At 38.5% G+C, this 19,715-nt stretch overlaps 1 protein-coding gene across 1 annotated transcript in view; it reads left to right on the top strand.

The window, feature by feature from the left end:
* Positions 1-18,360, top strand: part of LOC122714842 — a 172,546-nt gene extending 154,186 nt beyond the window's left edge. Inside the window, exons 4-9 of the mRNA XM_043936549.1 lie at positions 1,902-2,141; positions 2,439-2,612; positions 8,784-8,877; positions 11,491-12,045; positions 13,008-15,136; positions 17,961-18,360. Of these exons, the coding sequence (XP_043792484.1) occupies positions 1,902-2,141; positions 2,439-2,612; positions 8,784-8,877; positions 11,491-12,045; positions 13,008-15,136; positions 17,961-18,116 (3,348 nt within the window). The 3' untranslated portion in view covers positions 18,117-18,360. The remainder of the gene's footprint in view (positions 1-1,901; positions 2,142-2,438; positions 2,613-8,783; positions 8,878-11,490; positions 12,046-13,007; positions 15,137-17,960) is intronic.
* Positions 18,361-19,715: the final 1,355 nt, after the last annotated feature.

Below are 19,715 nucleotides of genomic sequence, written 5' to 3'. Positions count from 1 at the left end.
TCTCGCTCTCTCGCTCTCTCTCTCTCGCTCTCGCTCGCTCGCTCTTTTTTTTTTTTTTTAATTGAATTCAAATTAGGGAAAGTTTTTAAAAAAGGACAGAAAAATCCATACTCGGGATTCGAGTCGAGAGAGAATCGTATCGTTTATCGTCTCGATTTATCGGGAGGAAGCGCAGAGTGGGAAAGCATTTGGTTTGGAAACGGAAGAAGAGGGTATTAAAGGAGGAGGAAAGAGAATTTGTCTGTTTGTATCGGGACGCGTACGAGGGGGATGGAAGAGTATCGGAAAGTGCTTTGCATCGACAAAGGTCCGAGGATGTTTCGCGATCGGAAACCGATTTGTAACGTCTTAAGAGGAGGATTTGAAATTTTAAATTCTGGAAGAGAGGGGGAAGTCGTCGACTATCCGTCTTCGGTTTCTGCTCCTCCTTTTCGCGATTCCTTTCTCCAAGATAACAACGTTACTTATTTCTTTTTTTTTCTATCGCGCACTCTCCAACCCTCCTCCTCTCCCGTCTCTCGTTAAATTCGTACGTCGAGACGTGTCCCAGATACGAGATTAACTTTTCAACTTTGGGGATATCGAATATAAAGTTAGGTCGATTAACTATTTTCGTTGTCGGTTTAATTTTGGATAAATCGATAAATCTTCGTTACATCAATTATATCGTATTACGCGATCGTTAATGGCTTCGTTCGAGGATGCTCTCGTTCCTCGAAATATCGAGGATATATTCACGAAAATCGATAACGTTTTTCTTTCACCTATTTTAATACACTGTGGCCCAGAAATGAAGACACTCTTGTGAAATAATTTCATTTCCCTTTGCAAAAACTTTCGTTTTGTTAACGAGTTATTATAGCAAGAGAGACACGGGATGGGCGATGGTGAGGTGGGTTGAGTAGGGTTGGGTATGTGCCGCCTCTCGAACAAACGAGCAATTTGTTCTATCGAAACAGAGTTACATGGAATAAATTAATTACTCTACGTAGAACGAATTCGTTCAATTTTACCTTCGTGAAACCGAAAATTTACGGTATCGCGTTCGAAATTTATTTATTTTATTTTATTTTATTTTATTTTTTTTTCTTTTTTTAAGTTACGAGAATTTTGAAAGTAGGGCAGGTTTGCCCTCCAGATCCTCTTTTTCATTTAGTCTTAATTACGTGCCACGCTTCTGTAAAACACCCTCGAGGTAAGAATGTCCTGCATAACTTAAAAGTAAAATTTTCTTGTTATAATGGAGTAAGGAAAAAAAAGAATTACCAGAGTTTGCGAAGAATATTTTATTTTTTTACATTTATTTATGTCTTACGTATTGCGAACAAAATTTCTAATAGTTTTTACAAATTATTTATATCGATATTTTGTATACTTTTTTTTTTTATTATTATACATCGTGCCATTGATACTCGTTTTTCCACAAAACCGCATTTCCTAAATTCTCGAAAAGAAATAATTCCCTTTTTCTAAGTTAATTTTTTCGAATAAAAATTTTTCGCATTAAATACGATTCTCCTCATTTCCAAATATCCACAAGACTTTTTACTCAACACGTGAGCAACGTAATCGAGAACGACCAACTTTTAAACACTTTACTTTTATCACAATTACACCCCAAAGTAAATATAATAATCTTGTATATATCCAAAAAGTTAAAAAAAAGTCGTGACAAAGTCGATCCAAAGTTGACAAAAATATCTCGAAAAACAATGGAATCGAAAAAAGAATGCATACAATTTTTTTATATAATAATTTTTCTTCTTTTCCCCAAAAAAGTTTCTCTTTCACCCCCAACCACATTTAATTCCTAATAATTCCCCCGTGTCGAGGAGTTTGTCGAAAGAAATTTCCCTTCCTTTTATTTATTTATTATTTACGGAAGAATTCTCTGATCTCAGGTGGTCGAGCTGGTGAAGTACAAGAAGGAGCGGAACCGGAACCACGGCGAGGATAATCGGACGAAGACGAAGCGCGTGCCCACCGTGAAGAAGGAGCTGAGCACGCAGAAGGAGATCCTGATAGGGAGCAGGAACGAGAGCCAGGTGTCGAAGAGTGTGCCACCATCGGAGGAGGGCGTGAATCGATTGAACGAGGAACTCGAGCCGATTCGAAGGAGGAACGTGGTCGAGTCGAGCGAGGTGAGAGCTTCGAAGAACGAGATAAAAATTCTTCCTTACTCTCGCGCGATAATACTCGAATAAATCGATCCTTTTGTCGAGCTTGTCCAAAAACGACGACGACGACTCTCTCGAGAGGACGTTTTCTCTTTTGGTCATCGAACAAACTTTTAAACTTCGCCGCTAGGGTTCTCGAGAAATTAAAAACATCGAGAGAGGAACTTTTCGAATTATCCCGAAGGAAAATTCGAAATTTTCGACAATGCCAGTTCGAGGAAATGATTTCTTTCGTAAATTCTCTTTTTCTTCTGCTCGCAGCCGGCCAAGTCGGAGAGATCGCGAGGGGAGGACGAGATCGTAGCGGACGACGATCGATACTCGAGTAGGAGCGATGCGAGGAAATTGGACAAGAGGCAAGAAACGACCCTCAAGGATCTGAAATCGTACTTGCTGGCGGGGTACGCGACCAAGCAAAAGCTTCGAAAATTGGGGGTGAGAGAAAATTTTATCGGCAATTTATCCTTTTAACGATCGATCGAATTTCCGAACTAACGTTCCATTTATCTTTTTTTTTTATTTATATTTATTATTTTTATTTTTTATTATTATATTTATTATATATTTTATTTATATTTTATTTATATTTTATTTTATATTATTTTTTATATAAATTCTAATATCAAAAAATTATAATATTATTATGTAGAAACAGTGTCACTTCGAACGAAGCAATCTTAATTCTTCAAGTATTTTTTCTCAGTTGAACCAAGATTCGTATTATCCTCATCAATTTTAATCCTTTTCAATCGACTAATAGGAGAGTCGCAATTGGAATAAATGAATTCTATCTGTGTATCGAACGTTTATTTAATGGGATATTGATATCAAGAATTCGCTATAAAAGGAGGTTGCAAAGAAGAAGAAAACGCGAAACGAAGGGAGAAGAAAGTAGGATAGTTAGCCGTGATCGATCCGAGGAAGGGTGTGCTTACATCAGCGATCGATAGTCCAGCCGTGTTTCTTGGGCCAATAACAGGGTGGCGGGTTTGTTCAAAGCGTCTTTCGAGCCACCTGCGCCACGGACTTTGATCCCCGTGGACGTTGATTCAAATCGGCAGCCAACCCTCGACCAAAGTGTCTTCATAACGAAACAGCTGGCGAACGCCCGCCTCATCATTCTCCTCTTACCGATTTTAGATGAACTTCTTTGCATCCCCTCTACATCAAAAATTGGATTTCAAACTTTAAATTACCTTTCGTACCCGGCGAATTGAACAGTGTACAATTACCGGATCTCTTGGAAAAAATGAAATGAAATGAAAATGTATATTCTTCCGTATATAGATAGTTACATTAGGAGAATTATTATCTTAGCTGGATTAACTAAATATTAGAAAAATTTTAATCTATTCCATTGGAAAAAATGAAATGAAATGAAAATGTATATTCTTCTGTATATAGATAGTTACATTAGGAAAATTATTATCTTAGCTGAATTAAGTAAACATTAGAAAAATTTTAATCTATTCCATTGATAGTATCCTTTAATTAAATCTTTCTTTCATATAAATATGGAATTTTAAAGTGTAGCATACTAGAAAAATTTTTAGAGGATAGTTACATTAGGAAAATTACTGTCTTAGCTGGGTTACTAAACATTGGAGTACATTAGGAAAATTTTAATCTCTTTCATTGATAAAAGTATTGAATGTATTCTTTAATTCAATCTTTTTTTCATATAAATATTGAATTTTAAAGTAAGAAAGTGTAACATATTAGAAAAATTTTTAGAGAATAGTTACAGAAGGAAAATTTAATCTATTAATAAAAGTATTGAATGTAATATTCCTTAATTCAATCTTTCTTTCATATAAATATCGAATTTTAAAGTAAGAAAAGTAGAGCATATTAGAAAAATTTTTAGGGGATAGTTACATTAGGAAAATTACTATTTTAGCTGGGTTACTAAACCCAGTACATTAGGAAAATTTTAATCTCTTCCATTGGTAAAAGTATTGAATATATTCTTTAATTCAATCTTTCTTTCATATAAGTATTGAATTTTAAAATAAGAAAAGTGTAGCATACTAGAAAAATTTTTAGAGGATAGTTACATTAGAAAAATTACTATTACTTACTATTTCTTAGCTGGGTTACTAAACATTGGAGTACATTAGGAAAATTTTAATCTCTTTCATTGATAAAAGTATTGAATGTATTCTTTAATTCAATCTTTTTTTCATATAAATATTGAATTTTAAAGTAAGAAAGTATAACATATTAGAAAAATTTTTAGAGAATAGTTACAGAAGGAAAATTTAATCTATTAATAAAAGTATTGAATGTAATATTCCTTAATTCAATCTTTCTTTCATATAAATATCGAATTTTAAAATAAGAAAAGTATAGCATATTAGAAAAATTTTTAGGGGATAGTTACATTAAGAAAATTACTATTTTAGCTGGGTTACTAAACCCAGTACATTAGGAAAATTTTAATCTCTTCCATTGGTAAAAGTATTGAATATATTCTTTAATTCAATCTTTCTTTCATATAAATATTGAATTTTAAAATAAGAAAAGCGTAGCATACTAGAAAAATTTTTAGAGGATAGTTACATTAGAAAAATTACTATCTTAGCTGGGTTACTAAACATTGGAGTACATTAGGAAAATTTTAATCTCTTCCATTGGTAAAATATATTCTTTAATTCAATCTTTCTTTCATATAAATATTGAATTTTAAAATAAGAAAGTGTAACATATTAGAAAAATTTTTAGAGAATATTTACAGAAGGAAAATTTAATCTATTAATAAAAATATTGAATGTAATATTCCTTAATTCAATCTTTCTTTCATATAAATATCGAATTTTAAAGTAAGAAAAATTTCATACTAGAAAAATTTTTAGTGGATAGGACATTACATTAGGAAAATTACTATCTTAGTTGGATTACTAAACATTAGAGTACATTAGGAAAATTTTAATTCAATCTTTCTTTTATATAAATATCGAATTTTAAAGTAAGAAAGTATAGGAAAATACTATAAAAATTTTTCTCCTTCTGTATGGATATGAAATTTTAATATGATTAAAATACATGGCTCAACTATTAACGAAAATTTCCAAATTTTATTTTAAATTTTAATTTTAAAAATTTTTATAGACAACTCATATCCCTCTTTTATAACAAGCCAAATAAGCAACGATCGAAAAATAAATAAACGAATTTATACGAAAACCCCAACTCTTTTCGATAAATTAGAAAAATTATATTTTCAATTTCCATTTCGAAACGCCATTTTTATCTTGCTGCTCGAAACGATAGAAAGGATTTAAATTTGGATTTAAACTCATAAGAACGGTCGCGGATAAGAAAAAGCGGATACAAACGAGAAAGTTGTCACGAAACGATCGGGAGATGGAAATAAAACTTAGGTCGCGATGATAAATGCCGTCCCCTCTCCCCCAAGTTTTCTTTTATCACGAAGAGACAATGCTCCTCCGCTTCCTTCCCGCGTTGAATATCGGGCTATTTGTTCTTGTCCCACACGAATCACAAGCTGTGAGAAACGCTTATCGACCGGAAATAATAATCATCGGATGAAAATCGAAATTTTCGATTTTCTTTTCGTGAAAGAAAAGCATTTAAATAGAGACGATCGTTCGATGACTAAAGCAATGATAGTTTAAAATGTAAAATGATGTAATTGAAGGATTTTCGTTTTTATTTCCGAATTCATCTTAAAGGTATAAATATAAGATGGCTGCTTGTAAAATTTTTAAATTTCGATTGGATGATAGAAAAATCGGATTGATGAAGAGAATATTTAAGATTCGTTAAGATAATATTATTATTATTCACCCTTTGCGCTCGAAGACGATTTTCCAATGACGTTCGATAAATTTTGTTGCAGCTAATGATTTCACGCATAAATTAAATGTATAAAACTTTTATATTTTTATGTATCATATAAAAAAAGAAAATTTGTCGAATATTAAACTCTATATATTGTTGTTGTTTCGGGTTATATTTTATAAAACAAATCGGCAAGATGCAATTTTCCGATTTGTCAGAACACAGTATCACGATAAAATATCTTTCATCTTTCTTATTTCGTTGAGAGCAAATTTTGTAATCCTTCTTAACTCCTGTTAACATAACGCGCATTCACCTTCTATTTTTATTTTTCGCTTTTTTATACCTCTTATTTCATCACCGCTTTCCTTCTCTTTATCGTCAATTTCTTCGCGAATAGATGTAATTTCATCGTTCAAAATCAAACTCATCTTCTCAAATTGAATCATTACCACATTCCTCTGCTTACAAAACTCAAAGAAAAATAATATTTCTATTCCGTCACATTGTCAAACTTCGGATCAATGCCGAAAATTCACTCCGATCTAATTTGAGATAAGAAAATCTATTCGATGTTATATTCTATGCTTCATTTAAAATTATAAGCAACGAGCTTAAGAATCTATTCATGAAGCGATATTCTAAAAAAATCGATCGTAAATAAATATCGTCGCCGTTCGAATTCAAATGAGAGCCTCTCGAGTATCGCATCGAATATGTGAGAATCATCATTCGAGTGAAAAAGATATTCATTGTGAGTTTTTAATACTATGTAAAACAAGCAAAGAAGAAAAATCAAAGATGACATTTTTCGTGCAAAAGAGGTGAAAAATAAGGAGGAGAAAATTACACGAGGTTCTTCACGAGGCATGAGTTAAAAGATAGATACATATAGTTGCATCGTCCCCGTTTCTTCTGACCGACAATTCTAGCACAAAGAATAAACCCATTCTGACTAATTCAATATTCTTAAAGCGACTAGTTTACTGTGTCGCGATTACTGCGACAATTGGATCCACGAAGAGACGTTGTCGCTCCTCTTTAACGGAACTCGAGCATCCTCGTAAAAAAAAAAAAAATCTTTCTATGCTCTTCTCAATCCAATCGAATTCTTGCGAAAATTTTTCCTACCCTCTTCGATTCCAAGTCGAATAGAAATTTGTTGTATCAACCGAAATGCTCGAAATATCATCGAGCGTGTCAATAAAAATTCGAAGAACTTTCCTCGTTAGTTTTTTCTTAGATAAAAGTTTACGAAGAAATCACGATGTATTCACGGAGAAATCGACATATTTTTGCCATATCTCTCGAAATCTATCTATCGTGCAAATTTATATTCAAACTAATAAGTAAGTTTAAAGAAGCAAAAAAAAAAAAAAAAAAAGATAAAATAAGCAAGAAATCGAACTGAACCGTCGAGGCATTCCACGTGAAGAACAGATCCACGAGAGCGAGACGAGCAGAGAGTGGCAATTCGAGTGGGAATGCTGCCGTGTCCTCGCCAAATTGGACGCGTTCTTCCCGCGCCTCAAGAATGTCCCGGACGCCATTATCGCGTCACCTACTTGCTGTGCTTATCGTCGAGGATGCGCGGATCTCGCAAAGAGCCGCATTCTCACGGCTAATTCAATATCCCCCGTGCGCCTCCCCGCCTCCTCGATTATCCTCGCGTTACGAAAGGAGAAAGGAGAACCCTCTGGAATCTCCATCGCGGGATAAAAAACGAAAAAAAAAGGAGAGAGGGGAGGGATGAAGAAGAAGGGTGCCGATTTTTATTAGTCGAGGGTAGAGGTAAACACGTTTATTGGATGACTTTTATTAAAGAAATTCGATGAAAGGACGAAGGAAGAAGATAGCGAAAAGGGCATTTGTATTAGCACTGTAGGAAGAGTATCGAAGAATTTTATCGACGCGTAGCTTGGAAGAATAGCCAGAGAATAGGGAATGAAGCGATAGGAATAACGAAAATCCGTACGATTTTTATCAAGGAAAGCAAATTGCGTTAAATTTCCATTCCGTGAGGGAAGAGGAAGAAGGCTGCCTTTATTAAAAGAAACAGTTCGCGTAGAGAGAGAGAGAAAGAGAGAAAGAGATTCAAGGAGCGTTAATCTCCATTAAAAGGACAGTTGAACAAGGAGGAGCATCGACGAGAGAAAAAGAAGATGAAGAAACTTTCCTTTCGCGTCGAACTTTGAATCCCGCACCACGAATACCGAGGATATATACTTGGAATGGTGGACACGAAGCGAAGGCTGTTAATCTTAATTTGGAATCAGCGACGAGAAAGTTCGATACGAAGGGAGTGTGTCGAGCGGAAATTACGAAACACGGGAAGATCGCCACTGTTATCCCTTTCAACAGACCATTTCTTTTATTTCTGATCTCTCGTTTCTCTATAATTTCCACTAGCACCCGGAATTATCTAAATAATTGTTCGTTTATTTTCTTTCGTGGAACGGCAATATAAACACGGGACAGTTGAGAAAAATGGCGAACATATTCTCTGTCACTGTCGAACCATTGTCTATTTAACGCGTGGCTCTCTCGACAAGGATCGAATTACACAACACTCGTGGCCTCGAAAGAAATATCTATGCTCTTTGACGCATAATTTAGTATCACGTTACGTATACTGCTTTTTGCATTATACATCAAAAGATACATCGGTATTGTTAGCTTTTAAAATTTTCTCGAAGGAGAATTTTAGTAGTCGCTCGCGAACGTCGCGTCGAAAATGAAAGAAATTCCAAATATTTTTACTTCTTTCCCGAGCGATAATTAAAAATTATCTTTGCGTTATAGACGCGAGAAGATGCCCTACTGGACGATTTGCTGCAACTTCTGATGAAACTAGCCGAAGATCCGAGGCGATGGGAACGGCTGCACAAACTACTCGGTAAGTAACGCTGGCAATAATCCCTCCTGACCGAAGGAATTCCGCACGATGGGATAGTTTACAATTGATATCTCGGTTGAATAGTTCGGTTCTCGTTAATCCTTCCACTCTTGGTATCCTCGCGTCGAGCTTGTCTTTCCGCGGCTGAATCTCGCAAGTTGTTTTGTTGATCTCTCGCGTGTATCGTTAAAGAGAAGCGTGACCTGGACTTGGTTCATCGACTTGCCGCTGTTTGCCCGTGAGGCGACGGGAAACGATAATCGGGCAAGTTTCGCAAACAACGTTGAGACTTAGTTCCGCGATCCCGCGAAGAAGAAACCTGTTGCAAATCCCTGAATCAACTTTCCTTCGTTAATTATTGTTCGACACTTGTATCTCGTGTTCGGAGATAAGAAATAAATAACTTTCGAAGATTTATCGATCAAACCAAGACCAAGGAATTGAAACGGATTGGTTATTTCCAAACATTTTTCCATGGCAATTCGACGTGTGAAATTTTTTGATACGTTCGACACAGACGATGCGAAGACGTGAAGATTTTTATAGGATGATTCTCGATGATTCTATGGCGTGGTTAAATAAGCTTCTTCAAAATAAAATACATGTAGTAGTAAAAAAATATTTATACGACTATTCTTTTCGTTTTAGATTGTACGAGTGCGATATGCATTAATTAATTCGATCGAATTCAATTGAATCTCTGTTTCGAATCTGAAAAAATCGTGTTCGAGCGTGCATATATAACAGAGCTTCAAGCTCTGTAAAAATTTTTCTCGAGTTTGAGAAAGTTTGTCGTAGAAGGAAAAAAGTATTGGGATAAAAAGGGGGAGAAGAAATGTTATCGATCGATGAAAGAGCGTGGGCGTCGATTTATTCGTGGCGAAAACCGCGTCGCGATACTGGAAACGTGTTCTCCCCCGGGCTGTGCTCATCCATCAGCGCGAGCAAATGGCTATTATTAAAGCGACATTGTTCCTGTAATGGAGATTAAGATGGTCTCGCGCGCAAACCGCTTTACCTACTGCTGCTCCTCGCCCCTCCCCCCTCTTCCCCCACCGATTCCCACGGACTAACTTGTTCCCGGATTATTCACTGTCCCCGTATATGCATTATCCCGGCCACGAGATCGCGCGTTAGTTATGAAATTAAGGGGCATACAGTTTTGCATACAGAGAGCCAGGCAACGATTTTTTATTATTTTAATATTCTTTTTTAAAATTTCCAACCAATTTGTTTAATTTTCTGTATTTTACTGGGTTTCCCACTTTCGTATAATTCGATTAAATAATCGTTAACGCTCGTGCTAACGATTTTAACGATCGATCGTGCTTCGTTGATGTTTGTTGAATGCCGATTGAATATTTATTAGTACGTGTGAAGGATTATCTTCGAAAGATATTGCATAAGAATTTACTTCGCTTGTACAAATTTTGAAAAACCGATTTACGAGAAACTATACTGCATCGATCTAATCTCCGTCCAAAAAAAAGGGAAATGTTCGGGCTTTTAAGAGCTTTTCGTCCTTTCGTGATATCTATCCGTTCTTAATGGATAAAAAATAGAAAATTGTTGAGTGTATCATAAGTCTGGCGAAATACAACATTACCAATTGCAATGCAGTTAATGTTAATTAAATAAACGTCAATTTCTTTCCTTTTCTTGATCTTCTGCCATTTTTCATACGAAATTAACGCTACAGACGCCTTCGATTAGATTTTCCAAAAAAATGTCGAGAGAAGTGTTCTATCCAATGATTCGAAATTTTTGCGTAATTATTCCGCAAAATGTGGAGTCGAGTCGACAACTCGTCCCAACGTAGAAGATCATCACAGAGTCGATTATCCAGAGATTATTCGAGTGGATCCTCGTTCGTTTCCGGTTAATTCGGGAACGTGAAACGGCGCAAGATGGCGGGTTAACATATTGTTCGCGTGGCAGGAAATAATCGAACGAGAGGAAGAATGGTGGATGCGATGGAGGATGGTGGAAAAGAAACATGGGGGAAAATGGGGGAGAAAGAGAATTTCTCACGGACCGAGTTACATTGATTTCCACGTTATACGGATCGACTAATTGTCAGAGGGCAATTACGTCGGCCAATAATGCAGACACTATCGCTCTAATCAACCTATTGTAAGACCTTTATTGGATTCCCCGCTCGACTCGAACGCGATTAGCAGCGCGGGTCTTCCCTTTTGCAACAGCTTTCTCCCTTTTTAATAGCCCCACCGGATTGGACCGCTCCCGCAACTAACTCCGCTCGGAATCTATTTACCAGCGAACGGCTTCCTTCTTCGAATGGAGCTATCTTCTTATCGGACTTCGATCTTGAAAGGAATCTTTAGAAATTAAAATTATGGGGATATTTGGATCTCGTTGAATCGAAGATTTCACACTTTAATCCCGTTGAATGATGTATTGAAAGTTGTTTAAGTCGTGTTTTTACTTGTTATTTTAATAGACGATATAATCTGAAATCCAATCTGAAAATTGAACAATGAAATTAAATAATATTTCGTTTGAATAACGGAATCGTTGCATAAGGGATACTTACACGCATGATTCAAAATTGTTATCAGTGAATTAATAATTTTTTCTCTCTGCGATCGACAGTGAACAGGGAAAACGAGCTGAAGTTGTCTAGAGACGAGTTGGAGCCAGATAAGCGCAGCTACCAGCCCACCTTGAACCTATTCTCAACCGAATCCACGAACGAGTCGAGGAAATCGCGAAAAAAGTCGAAGAAGAAGAAGAAGAAGCCTAAGCATCGTCTCTCCACGACCCCCTTGACTTCCGTACCGGCCACACCTCCGCTATTGACCACCACAGAGATACCGTGGCAAACGACGCCTGTTCAATGGCGTCTGATAGCGGAGAGATTGTTTGGACCTCCTTGGGAACAAGACGTTCACGGTGAAACCGAACAAGGGACCAGCCACTCTTCTCCGCAAAGTCCAAGAAGCCTGGCCTCTATCAGAGACCTGATCGAGGAGGACAAGTCGAACGGGAAGCCAAAGACTTTTCCATCCGATAGAAAACCGATATTGGCGAACCAAGTTGGCGAACTTGGCAATCAAAGGCTGATGCGGTTTGGCAAGATTGGAAATCGTCAGCCTGGTCACGTTCAACAACGCAGAGAGTTCGCGAGCGTGTACGACAGGCCTATAGGTAAGTTCGTAAAAATTTTGCAGAGTTGCCGAACGAGCACAGTCTCTTCTGAGACTTAAATGCGAGAGAATATTATACCTTTGCTACATCAGGCTAAGATACGCTACGTCACGTTATCCCCACTACCAGTGCTACATTAGATAGAGATACGTCACGTGACTAGTCTCGCCAAAGTTACATCGTGTCACGTGACGTGTCGGTATGGTAGAAGGGATAGCACACCGTGCTCCTTCGATAATTCCGATTGCTTGTGAATTAATGTGATCAAGATGTGACGATTCGTGCGTTTCGTGTTAAGCAATGCAATCAGGATAATTTTCAGAATGCGCAGAATATTTTTTTCAGAAAAAAAGACTCTTAAGTTAAAGTTCACTTTCTTTCACTTTATTTCTATTACATTTGGCTATCGTCAGAAGTTTTAGCAAAGAGCCCGCATAATCAGCTCTTTGCTTAACCTGGAAAAACTCTTTCGAGGAAGTTCCTTGCTTATTCGTGCAATTACCCGTGCAAAATATTTGCTATTGCCGTTGAAGTAAACGTTGATTTAAATTTCGTGATCGAATTTCGAGTTATCGGGTAAATCTCGATTTAATAAAATATTATCGATAAACTTAATAATAACAATAAAAGAAGAATTTTACTATATTTACACGCGATTTAAATAATTTGATTCGCGTTCGTATATAATTATATAATAACAACAAACTGTACATACAATATTTTATCCATATAAATTGAATTTCACTTTTCCCTTTCCGCCAACTCTTCTCGACCAAACGTATCGTTAAAATTTCCATTACTTTTTCACCGCTCCGTATTTACAAGTCGCTTCTCAGACATTTCGCTCGCAAACTTTCCTAGCCGAATTCCCGTCCGATTCCCGAAGCTTTGACAAAAACTTTCGAATCCCTCTTAACCGATCTACTTCTCGAAATCGTATATTCTCCTCCCGATTTTTCCAGATCCGGAACGAATGCCGGATTACGACATACCGGAAACGTATCATCGGCCGCGATACGATCAATTGTCACCAGCGAGGGAGCTCGTTCGAGGGCGGGAGGAGGAGGATGACTATCGAGGCGACTTCAACGTTCAATCGGATGGATATCCCATCGATCGAGAATACGAGCAACGAGATTTCCGGTTGAGCAAGAGCTGGCCCGACCTCTCCTACGGTGGATACGACCCACCCTGGAGAACCCAGGAGGAACGCCCCCCTTTACCTCTAACATCCGAGAAGTGGTCTTGGAGGCAACCAGCCAACAAGTATTGGCCTCATCGTGTAAACTTCCCACCCGTGGAGAAGAATTACTGGTCCGCGTTTCGCAGCCAGGACGAGGAGGAGGAGGAGGAGGAGGAGGACGCGAGGAACGAGAAGACGTGGCAACAGCAACGGAACGTTCACCGTTCCTGGAACACCAGGGACAGATCTAGTTGGCCAGCGGAGAAAGCTTTGAAGCCTGTCTCCTCGTGGCAGCAAGCCGTGGAAACGAGGCCTGCAAAACCGTACGAAGGGAAGAAGGGCGTTTGGGAGAAGAGCAAGAATCGATCCGAGGCGAGTAAATCGGCGAAGGAGGAGGGGGGTGAGAAGGTGGGGAGGCCGCAGATCACGATGAAAACTTGGAACAGCCTGACCTCGGACCCGGCCACGTGGCCTCACAAGCTTCCAGGCGCGAAACCGTGGCCGAAGGACGAGAACGGCAAGTCGTACAACCCGAACGCCGATTTGGTGAAGAAGTTGGGCTTGGACAAGCAGCAGAACGGCGGCCCGTGGTCGAGCGAGGGAAAGGAGGGATCGGGGGAGAAGGAGGGGAGGAAGGAGGGGGAAGAGGCCCCCTCCTTCTCCTCCGCCGCGTACAAGTCGAGCGACGAGTACAAAGGTGATTCGATGAAATCATCGTGGCCGAACGAGTGGGCGAAGAAAGTGGAAAGCATGCAGGGAGACGATTCGAACGCTTGGAGAAGGAAGTACGAAGGGAAGAAGAACGCGTGGCGCGCGGACGAGGCCGCCTTGCCCAAGATCCAGTCGGTGGGCGCGTGGGTAATGGCGGCCGATCAATCGACTTGGAAGCCTTACCAGATCAAACCCATGGTCTCCGACGAGACTGGTCCCCGAAGATGGTCGGCCAAGCCTCTGAACGGCAGATCGGGGAAGAAGGCATCTTGGACCGAGAAATCGAACGAAAATTCCTGGATGGACAGGTCGGACGACGATTTGTCCCTGTGGCCCGAGCCGATCAACGCCGATCCCTGGCCCGAGAAATCGAGCAAACCTTGGTACGCAGACACGAGGGATCTGGACGGTTGGCCGTCCACCGGCGGCAAGCCACCCGGCAAAGCCACCGACTCGTGGAAGGTGAAGGGAGAAGAGTGGTTGGCCAAAAATCCTGAATCCTCCGCCTCTTCCTCCTCCTCCTCCTCCTCCTCCTCCTGGATATCGAAAATCCAGGGGGGAGGGGAGAAGAGTTCGTGGGCTGGGAGGGGAGTGGGTGGTTCGTGGTCGTCGAACGAGTCTTGGAACGAGTCGAAAACGAGCGAGGACGCGTCCAAGTTCGCGGGGGACTCGTCGTGGCCCGTGGCGAAGGCGAAGGAGGAGGAGCCCAGCGATGGCTGGGCGAGGAAGCCGGGCGAGCGGACCGGTTGGAAGAGCCCCAACGATCTGTGGCAGCAGAAGATGAGCGAGGAATGGGGTTACGGGAAGACGAGCTCGACGGGCACGTGGCCCGCCAAGTGGAAACAGTTCGCCTACCACAGGGTGACCGCGGTGCCGATCTCGAAGCCGGGGACCACGGCCGACGCCGCCTCGTCCAAGTCGAGGAACAACGCTTTCGTGGCCGTGTCCGCGGTCTCCTCGCCCAAGTACGGCGGAAACGAGTGGAGGAGGAACGAGGAGGACGCGAGGAACGAAAATGAAAGGCGGGGCGGCGAGGAGCAGGAGCGTTCGGGTAATCAGGTGCAGGTGGGCCTCGAGCGACCCATCTACGCGTGGAAGAAGGACGCGGGCAAAGGCAATGGAACCGACCCGCTCGAGAACCAGTTGGAGGCACTCAGACAGATTGACTTCTGGTCCTACAAAGAGAACGAGGCCGAGGTGAGCTCGATGCTCGTTTTATCAAATTTTCTTCACGCGAGGTACACGTGATGCGATTCTATTCGGTAATTAGCGCGATCGATTCGACGATGAGATTGATAGAACAAATTAGAGGCATTAAGGAATAAAAGTTTTTAGATAATAGAAATTTTTTAGATAATAGAAACGAGTGGGATGGATTGTGAGTGTAACTTAAATTTTTACGTCGTGCTGGAGGACGCTGTGAGAATAAATTTTTGAGTTTAATACGTATATTCAATGCTGCATTAAGAATCAAAAAAGGACTTTTTGATGGATACAGTCGGAAAAATATTATGCGTATCGACGATAAAACTCGTGCTAAAAAATTCATAATTGTTCTATGATATCCTCGAATCGGGTATTTCAAATCCTTTGTGGACGAAGAGAAAAGATGACTCTCGTTAAAATGGTACTTCTCCTCTTCGAAGATAAAATTTCCTTATAATATAAAACCGGATGGATAGACATAATATAATATCGAAAATATTAAGAGGAACGCGATTACGACGCAATTGTAGAAAAAAAATAGTCGAGATTCGAGCGTTGACCCCGTTCTTCGGTTTTTTTAACGAACGACGGGGGTTGATGAAACCCCCGAGAAGAAGATCGAGGGAGTGTTTAAGAGGTAGGCGAGAGACACTCGAATTGCGAGTAATCCCGGGGCACCGCGACGCTTTTACGTGCCGCAATTTCCGGGATTCGTTGACGAGGACGTGCCTGGACTCCCGGCTCACTCCGCGTACACACACTGAGGCCGGAAGTGAGCGATGCCTTCCTTCCGCCGCGCGATCTTCTTACGTGATCCCACCGATCTCTGATTGCCAAACTTTGCCGCGGATACTCTCGTGACGAACATAAAGTTTCGCGGTGGGGATATAGTTCCGAGCTGGAGCTCGCACAACCGAATATCACATATCGACCGAGAGGAATCTTTTCTCTTACTTGGGTAACGAGCAGTTGGAGCACCGTTGCTCCAAAGAATTTCTAATCGCGAATCGTGTTGCGAAACGCAATTTTTCTAATCAAATTGAACTTTGCTATTTTATTATTTGGATAACGAGCATTGCTCAAAGAATTGAATCGTGTGAACTAAGAACAATTTTTTGTAGTTAAATTGAATTTTATTATTTTATTACTTAAATAACGAGTGTAGCTCAAAGAATTTCAAATCATGTGAATTAAGAACAATTTTTATTATTTTTTATTACTTAAGTAACGAGCATTGCTCAAAGAATTGAATCGTGTGAACTAAGAACAATTTTTTGTAGTTAAATTGAATTTTATTATTTTATTACTTAAATAACGAGTGTAGCTCAAAGAATTTCAAATCACGTGAATTAAGAACAATTTTTTGTAGTTAAATTGAACTTTGTTACTTTATTACTTAGGTAACGAGTGTAACTCAAAAAATTTCAAATCAAATTATGTGAATTAAGAACAATTTTTATTACTTTTTATTACTTAAGTAACGAGCATTGCTCAAAGAATTGAATCGTATGAATTAAGAACAATTTTTTGTAGTTAAATTGAACTTTATTATTTTATTACATAGATAACGAGTGTAATTCAAAGAATTTCAAATCACGTGAATTAAGAAGAATTTTTATTACTTTATATTATTTATTATTGCTCAAAGAATTTCAAATTATGAATCGTGTGAATCAAGAATAATTTTTTGTAATCAAATCGAATTTTGAAGTAAATGTTGATCTTGATGACGATCCTCTTTTCAATTCTACGAACGTAAACGTACAATCTCTGAAACGTTATATCGATGTATTTCTGTTTGTTTTTTAACATTCTGAATTGTTATTTATTGATAAAATATCAATAAATTAAAGTTTAAAAGATACATAAAAAATTTTCAATATGCAATTTGTATATCACGTGTATAACTTGATTTTTTTAATTAAAAACAAACAAAAACGTATTTTATATGCAATATACTACCAAAAAAATAATTAAAAATCAGAACGTTTTATAGCTTTTGGACGAGATCGATCCATCTCGCCCATCTTGTTCAGGATTAATCTATTCTATGTTTAAAGCGTGAATTTTTACAAGTTATCGAATCGAACATGTTTTGACATATTTCAATGTATTTGGATCCAATCAATACACGTGCATTTAAATAAAATATATTAGAAATTTTATTTCGATATATTTTTTGAAAACTTTCCAATTTGTTTCACGTTACAACGTAATTCAAAATTTTTTATCAAATTTTTTGATTTCGATAATCCTCGTTATAATAAAATTGTTACTTTGTCATCATAAATTATTAATACACATATCGAATAATTGTAATCCAGTTAGAAAATCTTTTCATGGAGAAAGTTAAGAAATTTTTAATTCGAGTAAAAGAATATCCGGATATTGACAAGGATTAAGAAGTGATACATCGATGTGTCGTTCGATCTCCGAATCTGCAATATTGATAAAACATTGAGGTGAAAAAAAGACACGATTCGCAACTGAAAATCTTGAACAATAATAATAAATTATAGAAAAGCTATAAAAGTTATAAATTTTGGAACGTTAGCAAGAAAAGCAGATGGATGACAGGAATGTTGATATTGGTTTAGTATAATCGGTCTCGAGCCGATTATAACGTTTTTTGTAACGTGAGAATATTAGTTCAGAGGATATTCTCACTTTAACATTGAAAAAATAGATAGACGAAAAATAAATCTGTAACCTACCTTTCTACCTTCCTTTCTTTTAATATTCTAATTTTTCCAAAAAAAAAAAAAAAAAAAAAAAGAGAGAATTCAATTTTTAAATTTTTATAAAAAATTCGCAGAAGAGATTGACGTCAACGAGAGCAACCACGGAGACAACGTCCTCGACCCCGAAGAACAACTCGACCACGGCCACGATGCATCGTCGAGGGCCCCTGATCACCGAAAATGGGAACGGCTTGCTCGAAACCAATCGACGGACGATCTCGATGAAATAGATCGAGGCTCCATCCCTAGATCCTTGATCTTGCCCAATGGATACCGTCTGTTCAGTCGACAATAGGCTACGCGAAGTCTCCGAGCAATTTCCAACGACTCTCTGGCCCCCTGCCAAAACATCCACTGGAACCCTTTTGGCCAGTCACTCTTCGATATCGCCCATAAAATATCTTTTTTTTTTTTTTTTTACCTTTTTGTTTTCTTTGTTTTTGTCTCCTTTTTCTCCGTTAATTAATCATCTTGTTATTTATGAACGATCTTGTTTATCGTTTTTGTATCATTTTTTATTTTGTTTGTTATTTTTTTTCTACCTTTCTCTCTCTCTCTCTCTTTTTTTTTTTTTTTTTTTTTAATGATTTCTTGGAAAGAACTAGCATCGTATCTCGTAGTGTCGTTGAGTCTTGATGACCCTTGTGCCATATTTGTCGAGCGTACGTGGGCGTGTAAAAAGAATCAATGGCTCGAGAAAATGTTACTTTTAAAGGGAAAGAACGGAACGGGAAATCTTGCTTCAATTTTCGTTTTTAATTCTTTTTTTACACCGAGCTTTTATATTTACAAAAGCATCTTTCCTTCGCTTCTCTACGATTCTCTATCAAACAGACATACAGTTAATTTCGGTAACGAGGATCCTCGTGAATTTTCCAACCTCTTTAATTCCTCTGCATTTTTCTCTGTCCCATTTTTTCTTCTTCTTTTTTTTTTTATACTCGGAATTTTCAAAAGCATTTGCTCAATAGCCGGTACTCTAACAGAAACCCTCTTCTTTTTCTTCTTCTCGAGCATTATTTTTATTTCGACCTCTTGAAATCCGGTAAAAGAATGAATCCTAAAATTCACGATCGGAGAGGGAAAGATTTTCCCCTTTTGAGAATTCTCTTCCTTTCCTCCTTTCGAAATCGAAATAAATCGATCAGTCGCGCTGGTAAACTTTATATAAAAACCAACAACTACTCGAGACTACTCGAGATAATATTTTTTCAATAACATTGAAAAATTTTACTTCCATTTTCTATTTTTTAACTTCCTATCTCGCCCTCTTTCGATCAAATTCCGTTCTTTTTTCAAAGTTCTTTGATCTTGAAAGATAACCAATACCCGCCTACGACGTCCATTTGCAAATTTCGCGGAGCTGAAAAAGAAAATTATTCTAGTCGAGTCGCATGATAGATTAATCGCTATCGTCGAAATATATATTTAAATTGTTCGAGGTCGATGAGAGAGAAAAATGTTAACAAATCGACACGGTGTGACCGCTTTTCGAAGGGGTTGAACGTGTAAGAGCTTGTACGCTTTCGCAACCACGGGAACTGTAACTTCGCCGCGCAGAGAGTTTTAGTAGGAAATCGAGCGAATATTTTTTCTACGGGACTGAAATTGTCGATGTTGTGACGGCCTAATTGCCGTTTCATTCATACGAAACTGTACAACCTTTCGAGTGCCCTTAACGCATCGCAACTTGCTTCCTCTTCTCCGTCGAAAGAAAGAGAAAAGAAAGAATGGAAATAGGAGAAAATTGGGGGGAGGGCGCGAGTGTGGAACAAATTGCGAATTTCGAAAGCGTCCACAACCCGATCTCGATAAAACGCACCAACGAT

Source organism: Apis laboriosa, unplaced genomic scaffold, assembly GCF_014066325.1.
Source record: "Apis laboriosa isolate Shangri-la unplaced genomic scaffold, ASM1406632v1 scaffold34_cov151, whole genome shotgun sequence".
Lineage (NCBI taxonomy): Eukaryota > Metazoa > Arthropoda > Insecta > Hymenoptera > Apidae > Apis > Apis laboriosa.
This window is presented reverse-complemented; position numbering and strand designations above follow the sequence as displayed.